General features: G+C 39.3%; 1 protein-coding gene across 1 annotated transcript in view; it reads left to right on the top strand.

The window, feature by feature from the left end:
* The window catches only part of RBMS3 (RNA binding motif single stranded interacting protein 3), a 546,958-nt gene that overhangs the window by 504,273 nt on the left and 15,266 nt on the right, over positions 1 to 27,419 (top strand). Inside the window, exons 8-10 of the mRNA XM_075828609.1 lie at positions 55 to 101; positions 2,603 to 2,699; positions 5,576 to 5,626. Coding sequence (XP_075684724.1) covers positions 55 to 101; positions 2,603 to 2,699; positions 5,576 to 5,626 — 195 coding nt within the window. The remainder of the gene's footprint in view (positions 1 to 54; positions 102 to 2,602; positions 2,700 to 5,575; positions 5,627 to 27,419) is intronic.

Below are 27,419 nucleotides of genomic sequence, written 5' to 3'. Positions count from 1 at the left end.
TTCTTGTTTTGTGTCATTGAGTATTAAGTGTCAATTATTTTCCCTTAAATACAGACTGGAATGGCATTGACATATGACCCAACAGCAGCTATGCAGAATGGGTGAGTACAACTTTTTCTATTAGTTTAATAAGAAAAACATACAGATAGTCTAACTTTTATATGTGAGCATGTGGACGTTAAATTCCTAATCCACATAAGGATGCAAAGGTAAAAAGATATATAGTCAGTGAAAAGTCCAATTAATGATATAGTTATTTAGGATTAGTAGATCATTTAAATAAATGACAGAACAAGTTGGTAAAATGCCAATAAAACAGAAAAAGGAAAAATGTAAATATTTAATTTTACAGTCATATAAACTGAATGTTATCATATCTGCGAGCTTGCAAAAATATCTAGACAGCTGTCACTTTCATCCAAAGTAAGGGAAAAAAATCCCAAAAAAAGACAAAATATATTACATTTAATTCAGTTGGTGATATAATAACATTAGTAATATATATGTATATTCTTATTAGTTATATATATTTTATAATTATTCATTATGTTACCAAACATATTAACCCTTTCGCTGTTGGGACAAATTTCACACTTTTGACAAACACAAATAAAGCCTAAATGCTAAAAAAAAAAAAAAATAAATAAATAATATTATACCAATATACCCGTATATTCTCTGAATTTAGACACCTGACACATTGTGAAAAGTTTCCACTTATGGGCACCTTCCTGAAACTTTGCATCAAAGTGTTATGTTTTGTAAAAAAAAAAAATGCATACAAATTCATGTTTGTGATTACAATTCTGATCCAAGCGGAGCATTAGGCCGGATTCGCAGGAGCGTGTCTGGCCGTGATATACGGTCCATATGCCGTCAGTATTTCCCGGACTGAACACACTGCAGGGAGCCTGGCTCCTATCGTTATAGTTATCTATGACGCTAGGAGTCCTTGTTTCACTGCGGAAAACTGTCCCGTACTGAAAACAAGATTACAGTATGGGACAGTTTTCCCTCAGCGAGGCAGGGACTCCTAGCATCATAGATAACTATAACGATAGGAGCCCGGCTCCCTGCATTGTGTTCGGTCTGGGAAATACTGCCGGCATACGATCCGTATATCACGGACCGAAAACGCTCTTGTGAATCTGGCCTTAGAAACACAATACCTCCTAAAAATAATAGTTCAGGATGTGCAGAGTTCTTACATGCCACTTACACCTATATCTACAGGCACAAATCTTTACATATTCTGCAGAACTGAATAGACCAAAAATATCAGTGATCAAGATGCCAATAAAAGTCTGAATCAAACAGTTGTCAAATAATCTGACTAAGTGTAGCGGGTGATTAAATGTGCAACTACTCATCTCCTCACTCCTATAATAAGGAAAAAATAACCTCCTGATGTGACCGTGAACACATATTGTCTCTGATTGGTAAAGGGAGTGCCAACATGAAGAAAAGGTTCCTGTATCACCCCTTCAGGGTTCATTGGATGCTGTGCAGGGGGAGAGATGAGAGTAACACACTGTGATCCTTCTTCCTGCTTTAACGTGCCACTTCTCCCCTACCACAAAAAAAAAAGAGAAGAAAACTTTTCATCCTGCCCTCCGACTTCAAATGAGCTCTGCACAATAAAAATTGCACCTAGAGCTATTGGTATCATTTAAAAACTAAGATTCTGAGATTTAATATAGAAAACCAAGCTCTATCAATCATTTATTCTTTTCTTATTTTTGTTTTACTTCTATATTTTATTTTGTTTCAAGAACTGCCACATAGTCACCTAATGTGAACCTGGCCTTACAGTACGTTAGTGAACGGCTATGCCTTAAACTGTAAGTCTGGAGAAGTGTCAAAGAAGAATTATCTTTTAGTATAACCATAAATGAAAGCAATTTCAAGATCAGGAGAGATTTGTTGTGAGTGGGGCTTTAGTGTAATTCAATCTCTCTTGAGCATGCTGTATAGCTTAGTGGGCTGGAGATCCACTTCAGAATTGTGAAGTGACTTCATATCGATTATGGCCTTAACAGCATGAGGAGTTTTGAACAAGTCTGGAATAATGTCAGTATTAATTATAGCTATGAAACACATTTCTAATAAATGGCAATACAAGAGGTTCTGAGCGGGTGTCTAGACAATGCTAAAATGGATTGGTAGAACAAAATCTGGGTCAAGTTAGTAACTTATGTAAATAAATCTGTCTATTGCATACTGTATATGCCCAGAATTTGTACAATATATACTAAAATACTTAAACCTCTAATAGACAACATATTCTAAACAACAGTGGCTGGGAATATCCTCACAAATCTGTGAATGAGACTTCTATTGCAAAGGATGGTATAATTTGTGCAAGCCATTAGGAAAATGATACAGGCGCATAGCACAAGTGGAGTTACCAGATAAAGTACATAAATATTAACATGGCTTATACATTTTGTTGCTATTTTGGGTATTTGTTTTTTATCCTATTAGAAACAATGGAAAAAGGGTCTATGAGCTGTAAAGTGGGGAATGGAAGAGGCAGATTATTTCCAGGACAAAACCTTTCAATAAATTATCTACTATATTATATTCTTTTTTTTTTCCCCAGATTTTATTCTCCTCCCTACAATATTGCAACAAACAGAATGATTCCACAAACATCCATCACCCCTTTTATAGCTGCTTCCCCTGTATCTACATATCAGGTATGTTCCAAGTGCGTCCGAGAAGAGTTCATTTATATGAAGATAAATTCAAGATTTATCCGGTGATCTGACTTTTTATGTTGTGCTGTAGAGACTGTGTATAACAATTTTTGTATATAGCTAAAGGTATGTGGACAGCTCTCCTAATTATTGAGTTCAGGTATTTCAGCAAAACCCATTGCAAACAGGTGCATAAAATCAAGCACACAGCCATACAATCTCCATAGACAAACATTGGTAGTATTATGGATCATACTGAAGCACTCAGTGACTTTAAACTTGGCACTGTCAGAGGATGTCAACTTTGTTACAAGTTAGTTTGTCAAATTTATGATCTACTCCTGTAGATCTGCCCTAGTTGTTATTGTGAAGTGGAAGCTTCTTGGAGTAACAATAGCTCAGCCACGGAGCGGTTGACCATGCAAACTGATGGAGTACTGAAGCACATTGCGCATAATAATTGCCAATCCTCTGTTTTATCATTCACTACAATGTTCTGAAAGGCCTCTAGAAGTAAAATTTTCAATTTTGTTGGAACAGTTTGGGTAAATCCCCCTTTTCTGTTTTAGAATGACTGTGTCCATGTGCACAAAGCAAAGTCCATATTGACATGATGAGTTTGGTATGAAGTAACTGGAATGGCTATTCATAGTCCTGACCTCAACCACATTGAACAAATTTGGGATAATTTAAAAAGCTAATAGAGTGCCAGACCAACATCAGTGTCTGATCTCACAAATAGTCTTCTAGCTGAATAGACACAAATGTCAATACTCCAAGAAGCGTGGAGACTGCTATAGCTACAAAAGGGGGTCCAAATCCATATTAATACCCATGGATTTGAAATGGGATGTCCGATAAGTTCATTTATGTGTTATGGTTAGATGTCCACATAATTATTGTCAGATCGTGTCTATACAATTTTTACTTGCACAGAAATAAAGACAAACAGAGCCCGCACAGTTCATGAATGGACAGACCTAAACTAACCAATAAAGTAAGAATTTTATTACTTACCAACGGTGAGATCCTTTATCTTTTTAGTAAAACCACTGAATTGCAATCCTGACTTTAAAATATATGATTTTAAATGTTAGCTTATACTCCTCCTGAGTTAAGCTTTTTCTAATTTTTTTGAATGATGGCAAACCTAATTCTTTCACATTTTCCAAAATGTTAATGTTTATGTTTTTGAAAATACAGTAAATGAAACTTCACAATAAATATTCAAAACCACTGCCCAGAAACCATAAATATAATAATATAAAGTATTATTTAACACCTTCACGCACCTGGACATAACTGCATGCCCTGGTGCGGGTGTTCAAGTATGCAGCAGGCTCATGCGCTGAGCCCGCTCCATATGCTGCGGGAGTCAGCTGTATATTGCAGCTGACACCCTGCACTAATGACCAGGAACAGTGATCGCGCTGTTCCTGGCCGTTTAACCACTTAGATGCCGAGGGCAATAGCGGCCGCGGCATATAAGCCATTAGAAAGAGGTCTAATGAAGGCCACCCAGGTCTGCTTTCTTTCTGCTTCTTTTTTCCTCTGTCAGGGTTTAACAGAAGCCTGTAAAAATGACAATGTACTGCAAAACATTAGTATCGCTGGTTCAAATCCACTAGGGGGACTATAAAAATATGTAAAAAAAAAAAGTTTAATAAAGTTTTCAGTAGAGAAAAAAATATATTAAAAGTTAAAAAAACAACATTTTTCCTGTAAAGTAATGTAAAAAAATTCTGTAATGTAAACTATGGAGGAATCACAGTTTTTTCCAATTGCACCCCACAACAATTTTTTTTTTTTCATTTTCCCAGTACATTATATGGTACTTTAAATACTAGAATATTTATATAGTAATATTTAAAACAGAATATTTAAATAGTTTTTAGAATAATAACTCATCCCACAAAAAATAAGCTCTCACACCACTCCATTGATGGAAAAGTAAAGAAGTTATTGCTCTTGGTAGGCGGGGAGTGAAAAATGAAAACATTAAAGCAACAAATGGCTTTGTACCGAAGGGGTTAAAAGAGAGGTAAAAAATAAGACACAAAAGTAAATGTCCATATATTTCTGAACTGCTTAAGTTTTGTTTTTTTTTAATAATATATGGAGATCCATAGCTTTGCATCCCTTAAGACAACCATGGAATTAAATTATAAATTTCTGACTCCCTGAAGCCACCACTAGGGGGAGTTTAGGAGCTTACGGCATACAGATTTATAATTGAGTTCAAGAGAAGCTAGAAGCTATATAAATCTATCTGTTGTAAGCCCCTAAGTCCCCGTAGTTGCGGCTAGAGGCAGTCTGAATCTGAGTCTGTAACTGTGTGCCAGAAGTAGGGGATTTGGAGCTCAGTAACAGAAAAAACACAGCATCAACCCCTAATAAAGATATATTGTGAAATTAATCAGCACAGAATATTGGACCTATTAAAGATTAAAATTGTGTTTTAAAGAAGGGCATTCAATTTCATCTTATTTTGTATGAAAAGACCTTTCTATTTGTATAATGTGTTTCTTTGTGTCCCAAGCTAAAATGAAAAAAATTCCAGTGAAAGAACAATTACCAGGATTTAGTGAACTCGTCAATGTGTAATGCATTTTATTTAATGTTTCTAATGGAATAAAATTGCCTATGGTATATTTCCTAATTTATTTTTTTCAGGTATTACATTCATTTAAAGATAGCAATGTAATTACAGTATTAAGCAGTACACTTAGAGAAATGATTCTAGACGGTTATGTAGTCAGAGCCGAGCTTTGGGCTTGAAATAGTTTCTCATTATTTCAGTGGGTTCTTATAAAGTCATTAATCAAATACTTATATGGACATCACCCTTGCCCTAATGCTACTTTTCTATCATCTAGGTACAAAGTACATCCTGGATGCCTCACCCACCATATGTTATGCAACCAACGGTAGGTGGTCTATTACAGATGACTTTTACATTTGGGTGTTAATGATTAATAGTACTATCCATTTGTATTTCTGGACGGAATTTCATTACTACTTTACCATATGGTGACATAATTTATTAGATGTTAATCCTCAAGGTTTTGATTAAATGTTACCTTCTAATGTTATTACCCAAAGATTTTATGCAGGTAAATGAATTCAGATTCTTCAGCTGACTATTATATGCATAGTAATATACATCAGTCTGCAAAAGAGAACATACATTATACATATGCAGAGTGTGAAGGGACAAACTCCTCATTTATTATGATTATTTAATTCTATAATCATTCTTTCTTGCTGTAAACATGTGGGATACAATATTTTAAATGCACATTAATACTTTTAAATTTACTTTGTCCTTTATGTATTTATAAGATTACATCAATTTAAAGTCAAAATACTTAGGCTGTGTTCACATCAGCGTCGATTTCCATTCATCTGTTCCATTCGACCTTTCTGTCGGAGGAACCGATCAATGGAAAGCAGAACGGAAACTATAGCTTCCGTTTGCATTACCATTGATTTCATGGTAATTCTTCCGTTGCAGTTGGTTTCCGTTCCGTAAAGTTTCCGTTTTTTTTGCGTAAACAATAGCTTGCACTTAGAAAATATTTGTCCAAATTGTTTGTGGTATATTTGTTTGTTATATGACATTATATATGACATTATATATTCAAATTCCTGGTTTCTATCTTTAGTAAAGTTATCTAAAATTTGAAATTGAATCATAATTAGGATGTACATATATAAAAATTATATGCAATGGGGCTACACACAGTATAGTCCGGATAAAAGCTCAACACACTGACTCCAGGAAAAGTTCCTCACCATCCCCAATATCAAGGAGGTTAGATGTGGTAGATGAAGTATAAAGAAGACAAACATAGCACAGATTGCAGCGATGGATAAAATCTTTTGGTACTTTATTTCATATACTCACAAAGTGACAGAATAAAAAAATATATAAAATCTCCACATTGCACGCCAAGCCTCTCCTGCCCGACCTTGGGTTTCGCCTTCGACAGCTTCTTCTGGGGCATCAGTCTGCGATATGTTTGTCTGCTTTTACCTTTGCAGAACCACTTTATGTGAAGGCTGGAAGAGCATGCAGTAGAAACACCAAGTTCTGATACTTCATCTTCCACATCTTGATATTGGGGACGGTGAGGACATTTTCCTGGAGTCATTGTGCTAAGTTTTAATCCGGAGTATGTAGCCCCAATGCATATCATTTTTATATAGGTATTTCTGAGTGGATTGCTGGACTTTATTCACTACAATTGGGTGCTTCACTGAATACAGATTAGTGCAAACCATATGTCAGTACATTATAATTAGGATGTGTTTACTTTGGAGTTATTTGCTTAAGTTTTTCTTTTTGATGGCACAACTGCTTAAAATCATATTAGTCTGCATTAACTTTTAATTACATTTTTGGATCAGTGTCTAGTTTCACTGTTTACATTTGCCATTTTGTTTTCAGTCATACATTTTTGCATCCTTTAGATCCGTTAAAGTATCCTATGTTTTTAAGGCCTGATGCATGGACGCACATGGAATCCCTACAGTTTTGTTTTATGGAGCTGTAGTTACACCCTTTGAGCCATGTGGTTTGGCACCGTATTCCCCTCCGGAAGCAATGCTTCTTGGGGATAGTATCTTTGTTGAATGGCATGTGACGGAACATGCCACAACTTTTTTTTCATATGGATTCCTTGAGAAAAAAATCTTTGTGTGGTTTCTGAGTCTGAACAGGGGATTAGCTATAGGGGGTGCAGGCATAGCAGTTTCACCCAGGCCCTGGGTGAATGGCACATGGTAGGTGGGGGGCAGTGTTACAGATTTTACATTGGAGTCTAGTAGCTTCTGTTTACGATTAACTCATTAAGGACACATTCACACTAGTTGTTTTGTGCCGACATCTTACTGTCACAGCCAGGACTTGACACAACTCCAATCCTGGCTGTTTACCACCTAGATGACAAGGTCAATAGCGACCATGGAATCTAAGCTGTTAGAAAGAGCAGGGACCCCCTCTGTCATCCCATTGGCCCCCGTGATGCAATCATGGGGTGCCAAAGAATGTCATGGCAGGCCTAGGGTCTAATAAAGGCCCCAGGTCTTCCATCTTTTTCCTCCTATTAAGGGCTTAATAGGAGAGCAGTAAAAGTACAATACACTGCAATACAAGTAGTGCATGGTATTGTACAAGCAATTAAATGATCAAATGTTCAAATCCTATAGTGGGACTAAAAAAATAAAAAAAAATCGTTGAAGTTTTTACTTCAACAATAAGAGGAAAAAAAATATTAAAAAGTAAAAAAAACAAACATTATTGATATAGTAGCATCCATAATAGTTAGACATATTTCAATCTAAGATTATTTATCCGGTACAGTGAACGCCATATATTTTTTTATAAAATACCAGAATTTCAGGGTTTTTATTATCACCTACCCTCTCATAATTTTTTTTTATAGAAACTGATCAAACAGTCCTATGCACCCAAAAATTGTACCAATAAATACTACCCACAAAACAAAAGCCCTCACACAGCTCCATCAACTAAAATTTTAAAAAGTTATGGGTCTCAGAATTTAGCAACACAAAACAATTTTCTTTATCAAATGGTTTTTATTTTTTAAGAGTGATAAAAATTAAATAAAAAAAAGTGATCATATACGCAGAATACAGTTAACCTGGCATTTTGCCTTTACCATGAATGCAGTAAAACCTCTCAAAAAATTGAATTGCTGTTTTTTTTTTCCATTCCACCCCACAAAGATTTTTTCTCCCTCTTTCAGCACATTATATGGTACATTAAATGTTGCCATTACAAACCACAAGCCGTTCCACAAAAAACAAGCTCTCATACTTCTACAGTATGTCGACAGAAAAAAAGTTATGACTTTTGGATTGCGGGGAGGAGAAAATGAAAAATGGGTACTGTGGGAAGGGGTTAAACTGATCATTTTACAAGTTGAAAGAAAATCACATTTTGACAGATGTGCACAAGAACTAAGGCCAATCTTGGTTTGGCTATTAAACTTAAATATTTTTGACTGACTGGTTTTATTTTACAAATAAAATAATGACTTTTATACAATACTTGTCCTTGGTCCACAATTGACATTTAATATTGCAAATTAAACACAGCGATAATAAAAATACACTATAATCAGCTTCAAATTAGCTATTTTACTTTTAGAATTCTTTCACAATTGTGACTTGGCATTAATAAGTGATGTCTAATGCCAGGAAAATGGATTCTCCCTGCAGACTTTCCTAGGTAACATTGGAAAGTAGTTTAAACCATGTATTAAAATAATGAAATAGAGGTTAATAATGATTTTTCTTATTATACCATGATAATCAAAAATATATGTAATCTTATTACTGTAAACGTGGCGTCAATGTAATGTAGCATTTATGTTACATGGAACCTATAAATCTCACAAGTGGAAGTGTTTTAAAATGTCGTCATTAAATGAGTTGTCAAGGACCAGGTTGTCTATTTAATGAAATCCATTTTTTTTTAAATGCATTTTTTGGCAGTGTCTTTTTTTATTCATATTAACTTTATTCGAAAAATATATTTTTTTTTCATAAGGGGACTTATATTTTGTATCTTTTTTTTCTCTACCTGTAATGTACTGGTATATCTCTATAGCTATATATACCAGTATATTATGCCTATGAATAATTGTGATATTAGTGTACTTAGGCAAAGAAAATTCTCATTGGTAGAAGGGCAGCCTGTGGCTCACAGATAATGTTTCTGCCTCACATTCAGCAGGTCCCAACAGCAGAAAGTTAGAAGGAAAGGCTTAAAAAAAATTATTTAAAATACAGAGGCATCCCCAAGCACCTTCAAAGTGCTGGGAGGGTCCCTCCTCTAATGTCTTGTGTAGGAGAATCTAACAACATAGCAATGTAATGTGTAGTAGAAATTACACAGGATGCAAATCCCAGCATTTGCCCAAACACGTCAGGTACTGACGTTACCCCTGATTACTGCCCCTGTGTAATCTCCTTTCCCCTGTGCTGACATAGATATTGTTGTGGGTTTTCTCATATTTCTCTACGCTGATGCTGCCTGTGTAATTATTGCTCTCCTAATGTTGCCTGTATGATTCATCCATTCCCCTGCAGATTCTGCTGTGGGCGTTCTCCTTCCTATCTATATTTTTATTCAGTTTGCTCTGCTTTGTACAAACTTCTCCCCTCCTTCCCTACTAGTATCTCTAACACTGAGAGAAGGAAGGAGGAGAGCAGAGAGGGCATATGAGGTTGGTTCCTAACCAACATCAGCTAGGATCCATCAGCAGTGTGCTGTTGGGTCTAGGTCAGAAGCCGCAGCACAGCCAGCTATGTACAGAAGCTGCACAGACTTACCAGCAACAAAATAGTAGGACATTTCGAATAAAGACTATTTATAAAGTTGCTTAATTTTAAATTTAGAAAGCAAATAAGGCATTTAAAAAAAAAAAGAATAAGTATGCAGGTGCATAGCTTTTACGTGAAAGAGGCTGAGCTGCAATATTAAATACAGTCCATCTACAAAAAATTCACTATTTTTGGAACAACAGCATTCATTTTCCTAATCTTGGACAACCCCTTTAAATGAAAAAGTATCTGTATGAAAAGCAATGTTTATTGTTCATTACATTTCATCCTAAAACTGAACTGCTTCTTTGCATCACATTTGCAATTGTTTCGCCTAATTTATTTAGATATCTTTTATGTTCTACTTAGTTAATTAATTTTGATACAAATGAACATATAAAGATTTAGCTAATTAATTCCTCCACTGCTTGGTTGTATAATATTGATTAGCTCGGTAACTTATCCCTACCTCAGAAAGAGAGCAGCAATTTAATTTTCTGGACCAAATGTTCGGTGGTTATTCAATTTGCTACTGAGATGTTATTTTACATTTATAAGACATTTCTATTTGCTATAGATATTATATTTTTCCTGTGAAATATATAGGAAAACCAAGCTACAGTAGTTGTAAGGCCTAATTGCCCTATTAAAAAAAACCTCATCTATGCCAGTCTAACACAACCCATAACTATATGCAGATAACCACGTTTTGTTTTCTCTACTCAACTGCTTTCAACCCCATAGCTCAGGCACATGTCCTCCCAACTTAGCCCATGACTGTAAGCCATCTCTCATAACTCTTTCTGACTTCGTAGATGGAGCCTCCCTACCCTTATCACTCCCAGGCCACTATTTTAATTATTGTCTATCACCATGATGCTAGGAGACTAGACTAACCGGCCACCGAGACAGGAAGTGATGTGATTTGTTTTACAAATGCAGATAGAAGGACATAATTTGGAGTAGAATGTGGCATCCTGTAAAAAAGTGTCTGTAATTTGGTTATATGGTAATATAGTTTGAATCTGGGCAATTTTTTGTTAAGATTTCTAAAACATACAATTTTTTATGTAAGAGTGCTGGATAAATCAGACCAAATGTCTTTACATGGTCTAAGGAAATGTAACAGTATAAACAAATGTTGGGCTAAAGTTTTTAATATTGGTGGTGGTTGAAGGATGGAGAGTGTCCTCCCTGCTAGTGGTGGTATATTTTGAGGAGAAATATGTACGTTAGAGCAGAGAAATTTAATTGTTAGACCATGATCACAGGTTCAAAATTCAATGAAGGTTTAGGCACGGTTTCCATGCCTAAATCCTCACTAATTCCGCGATCCAATGTCAAAGGGGTTTGATGAAAAAATCTTCACTAAATAATGAAATGTGATGCCCATTTTAAAATCCACAGCATGTTCATTATTGTTGTAGATTCCGCAGAGCAGAGCCACGGATTAGCCCCATTGAAGCACAGTTGAAATTCCAGCTTTGGATTCTGCCGCAGATTTCTTGAAAAATTTGCGTCAAATTTTCCTATGGCAAATCTGACATTTATGAACATAGCTTATAGGATTCATATAACCAACCTCCAACATACACTTAAGTGATATTTTGAAAAAACTTATTTATCTTGAATTCACAAGCATATATTGATAAAAAAGGTATATAAAGAAAAAAAAACTGGGTCAGGTGGTCCCCAGGTAGGAAAAAAAGATTATTCTAAATATACAAAGAATGTTGGGAGATTTCCTTTTTGTGGCTAAAAATTGTCCTCCTGATGCTTGAACAGAGAGATGGTGTAACGTCTATGGCCGGGGGCTGTCGTTCAGACATACCCTCTGACGGCCCTGGCCATGGGCATCTTTCTTCTCGGTGTCAGCTCCCTCCAGGGAGGCGCCGGCACTCACTTCCATGTCCTCGGACTGTTTCCCGCAGGGCATGCACGGCCTTAAAGGCCCAGTACACGTCCAGCTTTCACCAACCAATAATTAGCCCAAATGGCTGCTGGACTATAAAAAGGGGCTCTGCCCACTTTTTCCTCGCCTGAGCGTTGTTGTATACCTAAGTTTGTCTTGCAAATGGTCTCCCAGTGTTTTCCAGTTCCCAGTGTTACCCTTTCCTGCTGCCTGTACCCTGTATCCCATGCTATCGTATCTTCTGTGAAAGTCAAGTCGTGTCTTCCGCTGCATCCACGGTGCCACCTACTGTGAAAGTCAAGTCGTGCTTCCGCTACTGTCTACATTGCCTCAGGTACCCGTTCTGAACTATAGACATTGTTTTCTACGTTGTTGGCCAGCTGCTACCCCGCTACGCGGTACAGCCCAGTGGGTCCACACCCCGCGCTGTGACAGTACGCTCAGGCTGTGGACCCCGCTGGCCAAGTCAAGGCCTGTCATCCAACCAAGCCATGCAGGCGGACCTGCAGGATCTGCAAGCATGACAGGATCAACTCCTTGTGGCAGTAGACTCCATGGCACAGCAGCTAGGGGCGCTACCTTTTTCCTCCACTGCTCCTATTCAAGCTCCTCCGATTGACCCTTCTTCTACACCTCCTGGAAGCCCCAGTTCGGACCCTCGGTTGTTGCTGCCATTGCCACCTCGGTTCCATGGAGACGCAAGTTCGTGCAGGGGGTTTATGAATCAATGCCATATCCACTTTACTCTGCACGCCCGAGCATTCCCTTCGGACGGAGCAAGGATTGCCTTCATTATATCTCTACTTGCCGGCAAGGCGCTGGCATGGGCAAATTCAATCTGGGAACGACAGGGACCCGAGACCCGAGACTTCCAGGGTCGAGTCTCGGGTGCGGTTGTTCCGTTCCGTATTTGAGGAGCCTGGACGAGCCTCGTCGCTAGCCACTGCTATCTTTAACCTGTGCCAGGAGGACGCCTCCGTGGGCGAATACACGATCCAGTTCCGGACTCTGGCAGGAGAATTGTCCTGGAACAATGAGTAGCATCCTTCTGTCATGGCCTATCACACGAGATCAAGGACGACCTAATTCTACTGGCTACCCGAGTGGACATAAGGCTCAGGGAGAGATCTCAAGAGATTCTACAGGAGAGACGGCTTCCTAGACTGGCGCCCAACTTCCAGCTACCCCTCTTGCCTTGTTCTTCTGCTGCGCCCGAGATTCCGATGCAGGTGGATCGGCTTAAACTGTCCGTTCAAGAAAAACAGCGCAGGCGCACCTCTGGATATTGCGGCCTTGCTAGCCATGTCGTGCGTCTGTGTTCCCAGAGGCTAAAGAAACCCCAACGCCTGGAATTGGTTGGAGAGACAACCCAGGGCGCTTCAGCATTTAATAGAGAACTCTCTTCCAAACTGTTCATTCCTGTGACCATCGTCGCTGGCGAGAGACCTCATCCAGTCTCTGCCTGCCTGGACTCTGGCTCCGCAGCCAATTTCATCTGCCAAGACCTTGTGGATCTTCTTCAATTGGCCACTGTTTTGCTGGAGAAACCGTTGATCGTTGCCTCGGTAGATGGACTGCCTTTGCCTGACCCAGTGTTGTCTGTGACCAAGCCAATAAGACTTCAAGTGGGAGCTCTTCATTCTGAGCTCATCTCCCTGTATGTCCTGTCCAATGCTGTCAACCCCATGCTGCTGGGTTTGCCTTGGCTCCATCTACACGCCCCAGTTCTGGATTGGAACTCCAGGGAGGTTCTCCAGTGGGGTCCCAAGTGTCTCGACCGCTGTCTGGTGCATGTCCATCCGTCCCAGCCTTCTCCGCATCAGTCAATGGCAGGGCTGCCTCCTTGTTACTCTCAGTGCACTGATATCTTCAACAAGAAGGAAGCAGAGACATTGCCACCACATCGAGCATACGATTGTCCGACTTGGTTCCTGAATCGTCCCCTCCTTGTGGTAGAGTATACCCTCTCTCCTTGCCAGAGACCCAGTCTATGTCGGCCTACATTAAGGAGAATCTGGAGAGGGGCTTCATATGAAAGTAAAAAAAAGGATGGATCCCTTTGACCCTGCATTGACTACCAAGGTCTCAACCAGATCACGGTGAAGAACAGGTACCCATTGCCGTTGATTTCAGAACTCTTTGATCACATTTTTTCCAAGCTAGACCTGCGGGGGGCTTACAATCTAATCCAGATCCGTCAGGGTGACGAGTGGAAGACTGCATTTAACACACGTGATGGACACTACGAATATTTGGTCATGCCCTTCGGCCTGTGTAACGCCCCCACAGTGTTTCAAGAATTTGTCAATGACATTTTTCGTGATCTCCTCTTTGTCTGTGTTGTGGTGTATCTCGACGATATCTTGCTTTTTTCCCCAGATCTTGTGACTCATCAGGGTCATGTCCGCCAGGTGTTGCTTCGATTAAGGGAGAATCATCTTTACGCCAAGTTGGAGAAGTGTGTGTTCCAAGAGAAATATATACCCATCCTGGGCTATATCATCCCTGATCAGGGTCTCAAAATGGACCCCGAGAAGGTCAAGGCTGTCCTGGAGTGGCCACGTCCCCAAGGCTTAAGGGCACTGGCGTAGCTATAGGGGTCGCAGCGGTCGCAATTGCGACCGGGCCCCGAAGCCAGGGGGCCCAAAGCCCCCCGCACCACATCAATAAAAAGTTACTATAGTAACTCGGGCCGCGGGCCCCTGTTACTATAGTAACAGACTGTACTTACCTTCCTGGTTCTGGTCACTTCATTCCGGTCACACTGGGAATCGGTGTCGGCGATTCACAGTGTGAGCGAGTAGTGAAATGAAGGGGAAGCAGCTCTCATACGAGTTCTGCGGCCCCTTCAAAACAGCTGATTGGCGGGTCCCGGGAGACGGTTCCCGGCCGACGGCTGGTATTATCAGGAGGCCCTTCCCACCCTGGTAATGCTAGGCTGCTGCTTTATTGTATCTGGCTGGTTATGAAAAATGGGGGAGACCCCACGTCATTTAAAAAAAAATAAAATAATTGGAAAGAACGATGTCGGGTCCCCCCCCAATTTTCATAACCAGCCTGATACAACACAGCAGCAGCAGGCAGCATTACCAGGGTGGGAAGGGCCACTGTTTTTGGCCTTCCCCAGCCTAATACTACCAGCCTGCGGCTGCCCCGGTGCCTGCCCGTCACTGCAGATGGTCGGGTACTGGTTCGTACCCGGCTCTTCCCGGTACCCCTGGTGGCGGTGGGTACCGGGGTAATAATGGGGGTTAGTGTTAGCCTCTGCACCTGCTAACATTAATCCCAGGACTCCTAGTTCCGCAGTGGCTCCGGGCGGTTCATCTGGAACTTTCGAAGTGAGGGAGATCCTGGCCACCAAGAAAGTGGGAGGATGGACGTTTTATTTGGTGGATTGGAGGGGATTTGGTCCAGAAGAGAGGTCTTGGGAGCCAGAGGAGGACATTGATGCTCCTGTCCTCATGAAGAAATGTCTCTCCCGCTCTGGTCATAAGAGGAGGGGGCATAAGAGTGGGGATACTGTAATGTTTATGGCCGGGGGTCATTGTTCAGACTTACCCTCTGACGGCCCCGGCCATGGACATCTGTCTTCTCGGCGTCAGCTCCCCCCAGGGAGACGCCGGCACTCACTTCCGGGTCCTCGGACTGTTTCCCTTCAAGGGCCAGTATGCGTCCAGCTGTCACCAACCAATAATTAGCCCAAATGGCTGCTGGACTATAAAAAGGGGCTCTGCCCACTTGTTCCTCGCCTGAGCATTGTTTTATACCTAAGTTTGTCTTGCAAATGGTCTCCCAGTGTTTTCCAGTTCCCAGTGTTATCCGTTCCTGCTGCCTGTACCCTGTATCCCATGCTATCGTATCTACTGGGAAAGTCAAGTCGTGTCTTCCGGTGCATCAACGGTGCCACCTGCTGTGAAAGTCAAGTCATGCTTGCGCTACTGTCTACATTGCCTCAGGTACCCGTTCTGAATTATAGACATTGTTTTGTACCTTGTTGGCCAGCTTCTACCCCGCTACGCGGTACGGCCCAGTGGGTCCACACCCCACGCCGTGACAGATGGCATGCGAAGGAATGAAGGAAGGGTGGGAAGAGTGAGGGCAAATTTATTTTCCCAATTAGATATTATGCAGGAACATAAGGATGTGTTCTGTGCATCTGCATGGTTATGTGAGAGGACTGTTATTTTATTCAATATGACTTTTGCACAAATTGTTGTTACAGTAGAAAATGAAAAAATAGCAGTATCTCTGTAAATAATAAGAAAATATAACTAACATAATGAATGAATATATATTGGGGAACAAAATAACTGATGTTTTGTAAAGGTATTGGTTGAAAAAAATATAGGTGGATATCAGCTAGGATTTTAGTCACCTAAAACAAAGTAAGAGTTATGTTAAATTTCCCTTCCTGCCTCTTGTTGCTTCTTGAGTGCACTGGCTTGTCTCTATGGCCATTAAATGTAAAAATCTCAACCCTTTAGGAATATACCTACTGTTGAGATTTCCACCCATTCCTTTGCCACCAATCTTTAGGTCACCGGCCAATGCTCTAAGTCTTGTAGTATGCAATGCCATCTTGTCCATACTGGCAATGGCAATTCCTCGCTATGTGGGCGACATGTTGGCCTATCGCGGCGCATGATGTGTCAGAAGCAAGGAGGCAGTAATAGCTTCCTTGTGTGTTAACTTCATAGTTTCCTGTTTTAAATTCTCATATTTTAAAGCGATGGCATATCCCTGAGTGCCCCAAAACTGAACTGCATAGTCTACAAATAGAAGAGCAAAAAAACTCTGCGGTAAACAGGATTAGAGAATATCTACTATGTGATTGTTATAATACCACATACAACTGTTAAATAGTGTAGCACAAAATGTATTCTTTTAGAAAAAATTATATATTTATATTCTACAGTATTTCAATTATGCCCGTAGCCTAAAATTGTTACATTTATCATGCTTCCTGTAGGTGGTTGCATTCAAATATAATTTTTTTTCTGGTAGTGGGTGGTCTGTAATGTTTCACTTAAGTGAACAACACTTTTTTCCTCCTCTTACATTTTTCCTAAAGTAAGTAAATGGCTCTGTCAAGCATCTTCCCGCTGTTCAGTAGATGACTGCTAACTCCACGGGTTTGATTAATGGATTAGGTAATGATATGCAAATCGTCAACAATATTGCAGCATGACTACATGCATTTTAATAAGTCCTAAAATTGTAGTAGCTTCGTAAATACCGAGCAGCAATGATATATAAAATATATGAATTACAATAAAATTAAGTGCAGCTATGGAAGGACAATGCCGGTAAAATCTTAGTGTGCTTCATTTAAACTCATCAGCCCCAATAGGCCTATCTACTTTTCATTTACAAGTTGCAAAATTGTAAACACAGAAACCACATTTTTTTTACAACATCACATAGAAACACACAGTGGATAGATGAACAGTGAAGTGGTTGTTGCAATAATAATAATAATAATAATAATAATAATAATAACAACAACAACAATAGTAATAGCAATAATTATTACTTCAACATCAGCCTTATTCAGACATAACATTCTACTGTTCAGAGAGAGTGGTAAACTGCACTAGAATATAAAAATTATGCTTGCATAACTTTAAATACATGTACAGTGAAGGAAATAAGTATTTGATCTCTTGCTGATTTTGTAAGTTTGCCCACTGTCAAAGACATGAACAGTCTAGAATTTTTAGGCTAGGTTAATTTTACCAGTGAGAGATAGATTATATTTAAAAAAAAACAGAAAATCACAGTCAAAATTATATGCATTTATTTGCATTGTGCACAGAGAAATAAGTATTTGATCCCCTACCAACCATTAAGAGTTCAGCCTCCTCCAGACCAGTTACACGCTCCAAATCAACTTGGTGCCTGTATTAAAGACAGCTGTCTTAAATGGTCACCTGTATAAAAGACTCCTGTCCACAGACTCAATTAATCAGTTTGACTCTAACCTCTACAACATGGGCAAGACCAAAGAGCTTTCTAAGGATGTCAGGGACAAGATCATAGACCTGCACAAGGCTGGAATGGGCTACAAAACCATAAGTAAGACGCTGGGTGAGAAGGAGACAACTGTTGGTGCAATAGTAAGAAAATGGAAGACATACAAAATGACTGTCAATCGACATCGATCTGGGGCTCCATGCAAAATCTCACCTCGTGCGGTATCCTTGATCCTGAGGAAGGTGAGAGCTCAGCCGAAAACTACACGGGGGGAACTTGTTAATGATCTCAAGGCAGCTGGGACCACAGTCACCAAGAAAACCATTGGTAACACATTACACCGTAATGGATTAAAATTCTGCAGTGCCCGCAAGGTCCCCCTGCTCAAGAAAGCACATGTACAGGCCCGTTTGAAGTTTGCAAATGAACATCTGGATGATTCTGAGAGTGATTGGGAGAAGGTGCTGTGGTCAGATGAGACTAAAATTTAGCTCTTTGGAATTAACTCAACTCGCCGTGTTTGGAGGAAGAGAAATGCTGCCTATGACCCAAAGAACACTGTCCCCACTGTCAAGCATGGAGGTGGAAACATTATGTTTTGGGGGTGTTTCTCTGCTAAGGGCACAGGACTACTTCACCGCATCAATGGGAGAATGAATGGAGCCATGTACCGTCAAATCCTGAGTGACAACCTCCTTCCCTCCACCAGGACATTAAAAATGGCTCGTGGCTGGGTCTTCCAGCACGACAATGACCCGAAACATACAGCCAAGGCAACAAAGGAGTGGCTCAAAAAGAAGCACATTAAGGTCATGGAGTGGCCTAGCCAGTCTCCAGACCTTAATCCCATCGAAAACTTATGGAGGGAGCTGAAGATCCGAGTTGCCAAGCGACAGCCTCGAAATCTTAATGATTTACAGATGATCTGCAAAGAGGAGTGGGCCAAAATTCCATCTAACATGTGTGCAAACCTCATCATCAACTACAAAGAAAGTCTGACTGCTGTGCTTGCCAACAAGGGTTTTGCCACCAAGTATTAAGTCTTGTTTGCCAAAGGGATCAAATACTTATTTCTCTGTGCACAATGCAAATAAATATATATAATTTTGACAATGTGATTTTCTGTTTTTTTTTTTTAAATATATAATCTATCTCTCACTGGTAAAATTAACCTAGCCTAAAAATTCTAGACTGTTCATTTCTTTGACAGTGGGCAAACTTACTAAATCAGCAAGGGATCAAATACTTATTTCCTTCACTGTATATGAGAAAATCATATGGTTCCTTATTCTGTAAATAAAAACATGAAATATCCCTTTAATACATGGATTTTATTGGCATTTTTATTGCAAGTGGAGAGGTTGCAGTGATCGTGGTACATTTCAGTAATATTCTTAAAGGGGTTTTGCTATCTCAAAAAGTAAAGGCATTTAGCTAGAACTGACGAAACCCCACGATCCTGACAAAGAAAAAGTTTCAGCGCTGGTTCAGTTTGTGCCTGCACAGCGACGCTCCCGGAGCGGTGTTACAGTTCCTTGCAGAGCACTGTGGCTGCTTCATTCCCAGGATTGGTAAGGGTCCCGGCAGTTGAACCTCTTCCTAGTGATATGCGATCTTTTTCTGAGCTTGGAAAACCCCTTTTACCTTTTAAGGATACAGCCAATTTTTGCCATATTCAGACCAACATAAATTTATGTAACATCTTTTTGTCAAAACATTTAATTTATTTTTCAGGTACATAAATAGAAAACAAGGTACTGTATCACACATGAAGGAAATCGCAGTAGAAGAAAAAAAGGAATACTTTGTACATACTGTAGATAATCCAGATGAGCAAACGCTCTTTCATCTGCTGATCGTATTGTTTTAAAAAACTAAAATATTATTGGTGTTGGCAGCACATCTCCCTGTGTAAACAGCGAGTCGCGCTGCCGACATAATAATAATGTGAAATGTATGGGGACAAGCGATCGGAGTAACAAGCGCTCGTTCCCATACATAGCTCCTTGTGACAGGAGCAAACGAGCGCCGGTTAACGAGCTGACAGGAAGCGAGCGAGGTTATATTCCTTGAGGTCTAGTAGATTAACCCCCTTTGTCCTTTGGTAGCATGTTTGCATATTGCAATCCCGGAGCATCTTTACTTCAAAATAAAAGGCAAAGTAAAGCATATTGCTATCTCTGTGTACCTGCACATCTGCAGTGGATACAGGAATTTTAAAGAAACTGAGCATTTTTCTTATCTGGCACTTTTCTATTTTTAATACTGGCAAATGTTGCCAGCCTTGGGGTTTTGTCACAATTTTCTTGAATAGTTTAGTTTATATGTGGAGTCAGACATTCTTTGTATTTTATCACCCAGGTACGTCTGCACAAGCATTTTATTTTTTTGGGGAGTGGCACTGGTCTCCTAGCTCTAGGGCATAGTTCCAGGAGCTCACTTTTAAAGGCATTTAATCTTAAAGCAAGACAGTTTTACAAAGGGCTTCAAAATACATTGGAACGTCTCGCTGGGGGATGCCAATAAATAGTAATATATCATCTGCAATTAGTGTGGCTTTGGCAGTTTGCAACTCTACTTAGCCCAAACAGGAAGGTTTCCTTCAGGAGGTGTGCGAAGAGTTCCACAACAATGTTAAAGAAAAGCGGGGATAATGGACACTGATGACTAGCCCCCTTTTGGAGGCTTATCAGCCCAGCATACTAACTCTGAGGGCGTTGTGTAGAGGGATGATACGTACTCCTGGAATTGTTCTTTTGCATTAATTTTGTCCATTTCTCTCCCCAACCATTCCCAGATTACGTTGTCGAATGCTTTTTCAGCATTAATTGTCAGTATGGAAGATAAAGGAGGGCTTATCTTAATTGCTTTTTATACTACTCAGAACCACCAGTACCTTATGGATATTGGCTACTGCTGAATGAAGCCAACCTGAGATGGAGCTATTAGAGATGGCATATATTTAGTTAGGCAATCCGCCATTATCGTAGATATGATCTTAAGGTTGACGTTTAGTAACAAAATAGACCTATATGAGGAAGGTAGAAGCAGGTGCTTACCAGATTTATGAAGGAGTTTAAAGTAAGTCATAACCATTAAAGAGAGTGGTACAGTAAATAAAGATTAGACCTGATCACCCAGAATTTTATAAAATTCCCTGAGTAACCATTTGGCCCTGGGGTCTTATTATCTGTTATCTAGTTATCTGTTTATCAGATAATTTTGGGATGGGTAATCCAATCTAATAATCCAGTACGGTCTTTGGATCAAGAAGTATGTTGATGATATAATTGTCGATAAAAATCATGCAAGATTTCTAAGATCTTATCAGGGAAAAAGTTTGTGTTACCCCTGGTATCTGTTCATTTTAGTATATGGGATAGTGGGTAGGCTCCCTTTGCTAATCTAGCCAGCATTCTGCCTGCCTTTTCCCCCAAATTTGAATAGTGATGTTTCCTGTTGTGTGTGACAGAAATGTTCTCTTCTGTCATACCACAGGTCAAATTCTTGTTTGGCATTGAGTTATGGTCTCTTGGTAAGCTCAGTCGAGATGGAAAAAAAGCTTATGTAAGACTGGCGTAGTTTTAGGCTGTCCTCAGTAAGATTCACAGCTGACATTTTTCTTGAGGTGGTTTATATGGGAAATAATCCTTCTTCTAAGAATAGCTCACTCAAGTGTTTATTATCATGTTCAAATTCAAGAAATCATCCTTTCAATAAGGTTTGGAAATTTTGATGTCTGATTTTTAAGTAACATTTTTTAGAATACCTGTCTATTCCAATTAATTATTTCCTGGGCATACATGACCTAATTAGCATTTTCAGAGGCCCCGGGGTCCTTTGTTAGGCAATTGGCTCTCTGTCCCCAACCTTTTGTTTACACCCAATAATTATTTAAGGTGTAAAATGGTTGAGATTGGTTGTAAAAGAATAATAAATTGATGCCCAGTGCCAAGCAGTTATGGCAACAAATTGCTTGCCACGGTGCTAATGTTTAAACGTAGGAACAGCACAAAACTCATATATAAAGTATATTGTAAGTTTATTTAACATTTAAAAACACTCACAACTATTTTTCATGGGTCTGCAGTTGGCAAGAGGAAGCAGGAGATTTGGAGCTCTGTTTGAGGGAAATTAAGCTTTGACCGCTAGGGAGAAGTTCAAAATAACTTTTTATTCATGTGGGAAGCATTTCAGAAATAAGAAATTAACTAATAAACACAAGTTCATAGAGTACAGCCAGTGACCAAGAGGTTCTGCCATATGTAACTGATGAACAGTACATGGTAGATTTTGAACTGTATCAAAAATATGAAAACATTTCAACATGAAAGTGATTAGTAATCTTCTTACTTAAGAAAAGAAAACAGATTCTACAGTTAAGTAGTGTATAGGCTGATAAAACCTGCTAGTTTGACTCTCTCTGTAACTTCCATAAACCTAAAATATGGGGAAAGGTGCACAGGCGTGGCAACCTCTCTGTTGATTTCAACGGTAAAAGCCTCTTTGAAGTGACGATCATAGCTCGCTGGACCCCTGTACTCCAGATAGATGAGAGTTGCAGAGGTTGTACCCCCACTTATCAGGCATTAAGGCCATATCCTGTGGCTATGGCAATAATGCCCAGGATGGGAATACCAAATATACAGTATGGAGCTTTTGTATGATTTTTTTTTAATAATTACAGTTTTCTAAAGATAAGTGTTAAGGCTCCTTTTATCTCAAAATGTGGGACTCCATTTGCTTTAAATTTATTTCAATGTGAAAAAAGCATGTTACCTAGGTAGGTTGCCCCTCTACATTACGTAGAACCTTATTTATGGTCTTATTACCAGTGCAAAATATTAACCTTAGAGAGTTTGGGGTACAAAATTAGCATTTTTCTTTGTTAAAAGAAATTACATATTATATTTCATGCATTTCCAATGTTACTGAGTAGTGCTAATTCTCTCTCTCTCTCTCTCTCCCTCTCCCTCTCTCCCTCTTTCCTTCTCTCTCTCTCCTTCCTTCTCTCTGTCTCCCTCTCTCTTTCCTTCTTTCCTTCTCTCTCTCTTTCCTTCTCTCTCTTTCCTTGTCTCCTTCTTTCCTTCCTTCTTTCTCTCTCTCTTTCCTTCTCTCTCATATTTGCAAGACAATAGTTCAAGAATCTGTGCCCTCTCTTTGAGTACTGGAAAGTTTAAGCAGGCTTTCTTATTACAAAAATAATAATATCCCTTCATGGAAGGGTCAAGCTGCACTATAAGTACTCTTTATTGGACCAAGTAATGGCGCTTTTCCTGCTGAGCTATAATTAAAGGTCTGAGTGGCAGTCGTATCTCGCGTTCAAGTTTATTTTTGTCGCAGCTAAATCCGAAACTGTGGAATGTCCCTTATGAAGGAAATTAAAGTACAAACTGCTAAGCATCTGTTAATATTGGAACAAATGAAAGCAATGTGTCTTTTAAAAATGAGTCTTCTTGTCAGGATCTTAAAACCCTACTGAGTGTTGTATTTCTGAAAATATACTTTAATGCTTTAAATTTCAAGAACCAAAAGAACATAAACATTAATCATTCCAAACCCCACATTTTAAAAAAAATACAAAATTTTCTTTGATTTTGATGATATTAAATTACTATTAAAAGGGTCCTTATTTGGGTTTTCCACTTTTGACAATACCTTTTTGTTAGAAAGTCGTAGCCCCCCAAAAACAGCATAAACATAGAACATCACCTTGCTAGGACCCCCAGTGATCAGCTATAATCTGTAGGACAACCTGACAGCAAGTGTTAAATTTCTCTGCAGGACCACCACAAGAGAAATGAAGCATTACAGTAGGCTGTCCTTGTAATGCACAGATGCAACACTCTTTGTAGCCACTCTCCAAATGAGAGACTCCCCTCTATTAACGTAGAATTCTCTAAGAATATCTGAAAATTGTTTTTTTTTCTAATCCATACAATGCCTTCAGTACACCTATTAGCATTTTTTTATATTATTTTATTGATATTATATTGGTTATATTTATTGATTTCTTTAGGAAGTTGGCATGCTTTATCCTTGTGAGCGGTATATTCAGCAAAGCAAAACCTCTTGGAAATCAAGTTTAACCAAACTTTCCTTATTGCTTACAGCCAAACTAATGGTTTAATGATTTACTAATTTGAGGTAATTTCAAAAGTTTTATCTCACAGTATGATCTATCTAATATTGAAAACCAGCGGAAGTTTAACCATCTTCCTGTCAAGGACATATCTTATATGTCCTAGTAGGAAAGCCAAGGATGCACCCCATATGTTTTAGCTACAAGTGGCTCTACCGTGGGCCAGAGAAGAAAAAAACTGGCTATAAAACAAGACCAAGATTGCGGCTCTAGCCCCAATCTAGCCAGAGTTAGAGCGGGCTGAATTGGCAGTTGCATAGATTTGTAGCTTACACTTTAGCCTGTGTAAGGAGGGAGATCAATGGGAGATATGCTGATGGTGTGTAGGGAGATCCTCCTTCCAACTCTGTATAGCATATGAAGCTGGAGAGGTTGGATAACAAACTTTTGTTACTTTTATGTTATCACACCTTTATCTATCAAATAGCGGCGTTTAGTACAGTAAGTCACACCAAACACTCGCACAAACAAACATCAATACAGTGAAGGAAATAAGTATTTGATCCCTTGCTGATTTTGTAAGTTTTCCCACTGTCAAAGACATGAACAGTCTAGAATTTTTAGGCTAGGTTAATTTTACCAGTGAGAGATAGATTATATTAAAAAAAAAAAAGAAAATCACATTGTCAAAATTATATATATTTATTTGCATTGTGCACAGAGAAATAAGTATTTGATCCCCTACCAACCATTAAGAGTTCAGCCTCCTCCAGACCAGTTACACGCTCCAAATCAACTTGGTGCCTGCATTAAAGACAGCTGTCTTAAATGGTCACCTGTATAAAAGACTCCTGTCCACAGACTCAATTAATCAGTCTGACTCTAACCTCTACAACATGGGCAAGACCAAAGAGCTTTCTAAGGATGTCAGGGACAAGATCATAGACCTGCACAAGGCTGGAATGGGCTACAAAACCATAAGTAAGACGCTGGGTGAGACGGAGACAACTGTTGGTGCAATAGTAAGAAAATGGAAGACATACAAAATGACTGTCAATCGACATCGATCTGGGGCTCCATGCAAAATCTCACCTCGTGGGGTATCCTTGATCCTGAGGAAGGTGATAGCTCAGCCGAAAACTACACGGGGGGAACTTGTTAATGATCTCAGGGCAGCTGGGACCACAGTCACCAAGAAAACCATTGGTAACACATTACGCCGTAATGGATTAAAATCCTGCAGTGCCCGCAAGTTCCCCCTGCTCAAGAAGGCACATGTACAGGCCCGTCTGAAGTTTGCAAATGAACATCTGGATGATTCTGAGAGTGATTGGGAGAAGGTGCTGTGGTCAGATGAGACTAAAATTTAGCTCTTTGGCATTAACTCAACTCGCCGTGTTTGGAGGAAGAGAAATGCTGCCTATGACCCAAAGAACACCGTCCCCACTGTCAAGCATGGAGGTGGAAACATTATGTTTTGGGGGTGTTTCTCTGCAAAGGGCAGAGGACTACTTCACCGCATCAATGGGAGAATGGATAGAGCCATGTACCGTCAAATCCTGAGTGACAACCTCCTTCCCTCCACCAGGACATGAAAAATGGCTCGTGGCTGGGTCTTCCAGCACGACAATGACTCGAAACATACAGCCAAGGCAACAAAGGGGTGGCTCAAAAAGAAGCACATTAAGGTCATGGAGTGGCCTAGCCAGTCTCCAGACCTTAATCCCATCGAAAACTTATGGAGGGAGCTGAAGATCCGAGTTGCCAAGCGACAGCCTCGAAATCTTAATGATTTACAGATGATCTGCAAAGAGGAGTGGGCCAAAATTCCATCTAACATGTGTGCAAACCTCATCATCATCTACCAAAAACGTCTGACTGCTGTGCTTGCCAACAAGGGTTTTGCCACCAAGTATTAAGTCTTGTTTGCCAAAGGGATCAAATACTTATTTCTCTGTGCACAATGCAAATAAATATATATAATTTTGACTATGTGATTTTCTTTTTTTTTTTTATATAATCTATCTCTCACTGGTAAAATTAACCTAGCCTAAAAATTCTAGACTGTTCATGTCTTTGACAGTGGGCAAACTTACAAAATCAGCAAGGGATCAAATACTTATTTCCTTCACTGTACATGTATACATTTTTCGCTGTCTCTATCCTGTTCGTACCTGATGTGTAGTGTAAAATCCTCTGTCCCTGTAAACAACACATTACAACTACTACAATTGTCAGCTTCTCTGCGTTTAGGAAATAAATACAGTGTGGGGGTGCACTCATTTTTCAAAGTGTGTAATCCTTTTTAGAAGTTACTATTTTTTTTTTAATTTCCAACTTAAAACCAGATTTTGGACTCTTCAGTTCTAGTGGTTTAGTGAAGACATTTTCTTGTAGACGTAGACATATGTGACATGTATAAACTCGGCACATGTTGAACTTGTATTATTAGGAGGTGCTGTGTATCTAATTTTATTCTTGGGTTAAGAAAGTCTCAAATTAGTGGTGCAAAAGTCATAGCTAGCGTAAAAAGGAGTTCAAGCAGTCAGACAATTCCATTTAAAAAATAAGTGCAATTCTCACCTGCTACCCTCTCCAAATTTGTTTGTGTAAAATACAATATTATTAATGTACAATATGTGGTCCATTGTTTGTATACTAAAAAAAAGCATGAATGCCTTTATAGGATACCACATATCTTTTGCCTTTGGCAAGAGCCAGAGACCATTTCAGACGGCATTAAAGGTTTTGTACTTTCAAATTGACTTTTTAAAAAAAAAAAAAATTGTTTTACTCTTTACGATAAGGCTTCTATCTATCCTGTATGCATAGAAGCTGTATGGTTCTATCAAGGCCACGACAGTCAGGTCAGATGAATTGATGGCTCGGCTGAGATTGGGTACTGCGTGTCTCTGACACACAGGATTCAGCTAATAATGATCACATTGAAGTTATGAATTTAGATGGGATCGATATTAGGTGGATCCTGTGTGTCAGAGACACGAAGGACCCGCTTTCAGCCGAGCTGTCAGTTCAACTGAACTGATGGAATCAGCTGAGGGAGAACAATATAGCTTCAATGTAAACAGGATACATAAAAGCAGTATCGTAAAGAGTAACATCTTTCTTTACAACAGTCAATTTGAAAGTTGTTTAAAAACACGTAAAACATTGATTTATTAACGCTCTTTCTAAACAATTTATTAAAGAGACTCTGTCACCACATTATAAGTGCCCTGACGTTCTCTCCTTGCAGAGGAATACAATGGGTATGTCATACTTTCTATCTTCCAGGTTTTATTTCATTTGAACTTTCTATATCATACACTTCAGGCACTGTGTGGACCACACATTGGATTTCAACATTAAGCTCTGCATTTGCAGTCACACTTGTGCTGTT

Source organism: Rhinoderma darwinii, chromosome 5 (assembly GCF_050947455.1).
Source record: "Rhinoderma darwinii isolate aRhiDar2 chromosome 5, aRhiDar2.hap1, whole genome shotgun sequence".
Lineage (NCBI taxonomy): Eukaryota > Metazoa > Chordata > Amphibia > Anura > Rhinodermatidae > Rhinoderma > Rhinoderma darwinii.
Note: the sequence above shows the minus strand (reverse complement) of the source record. Positions and strands in the feature narration are given on the sequence as shown.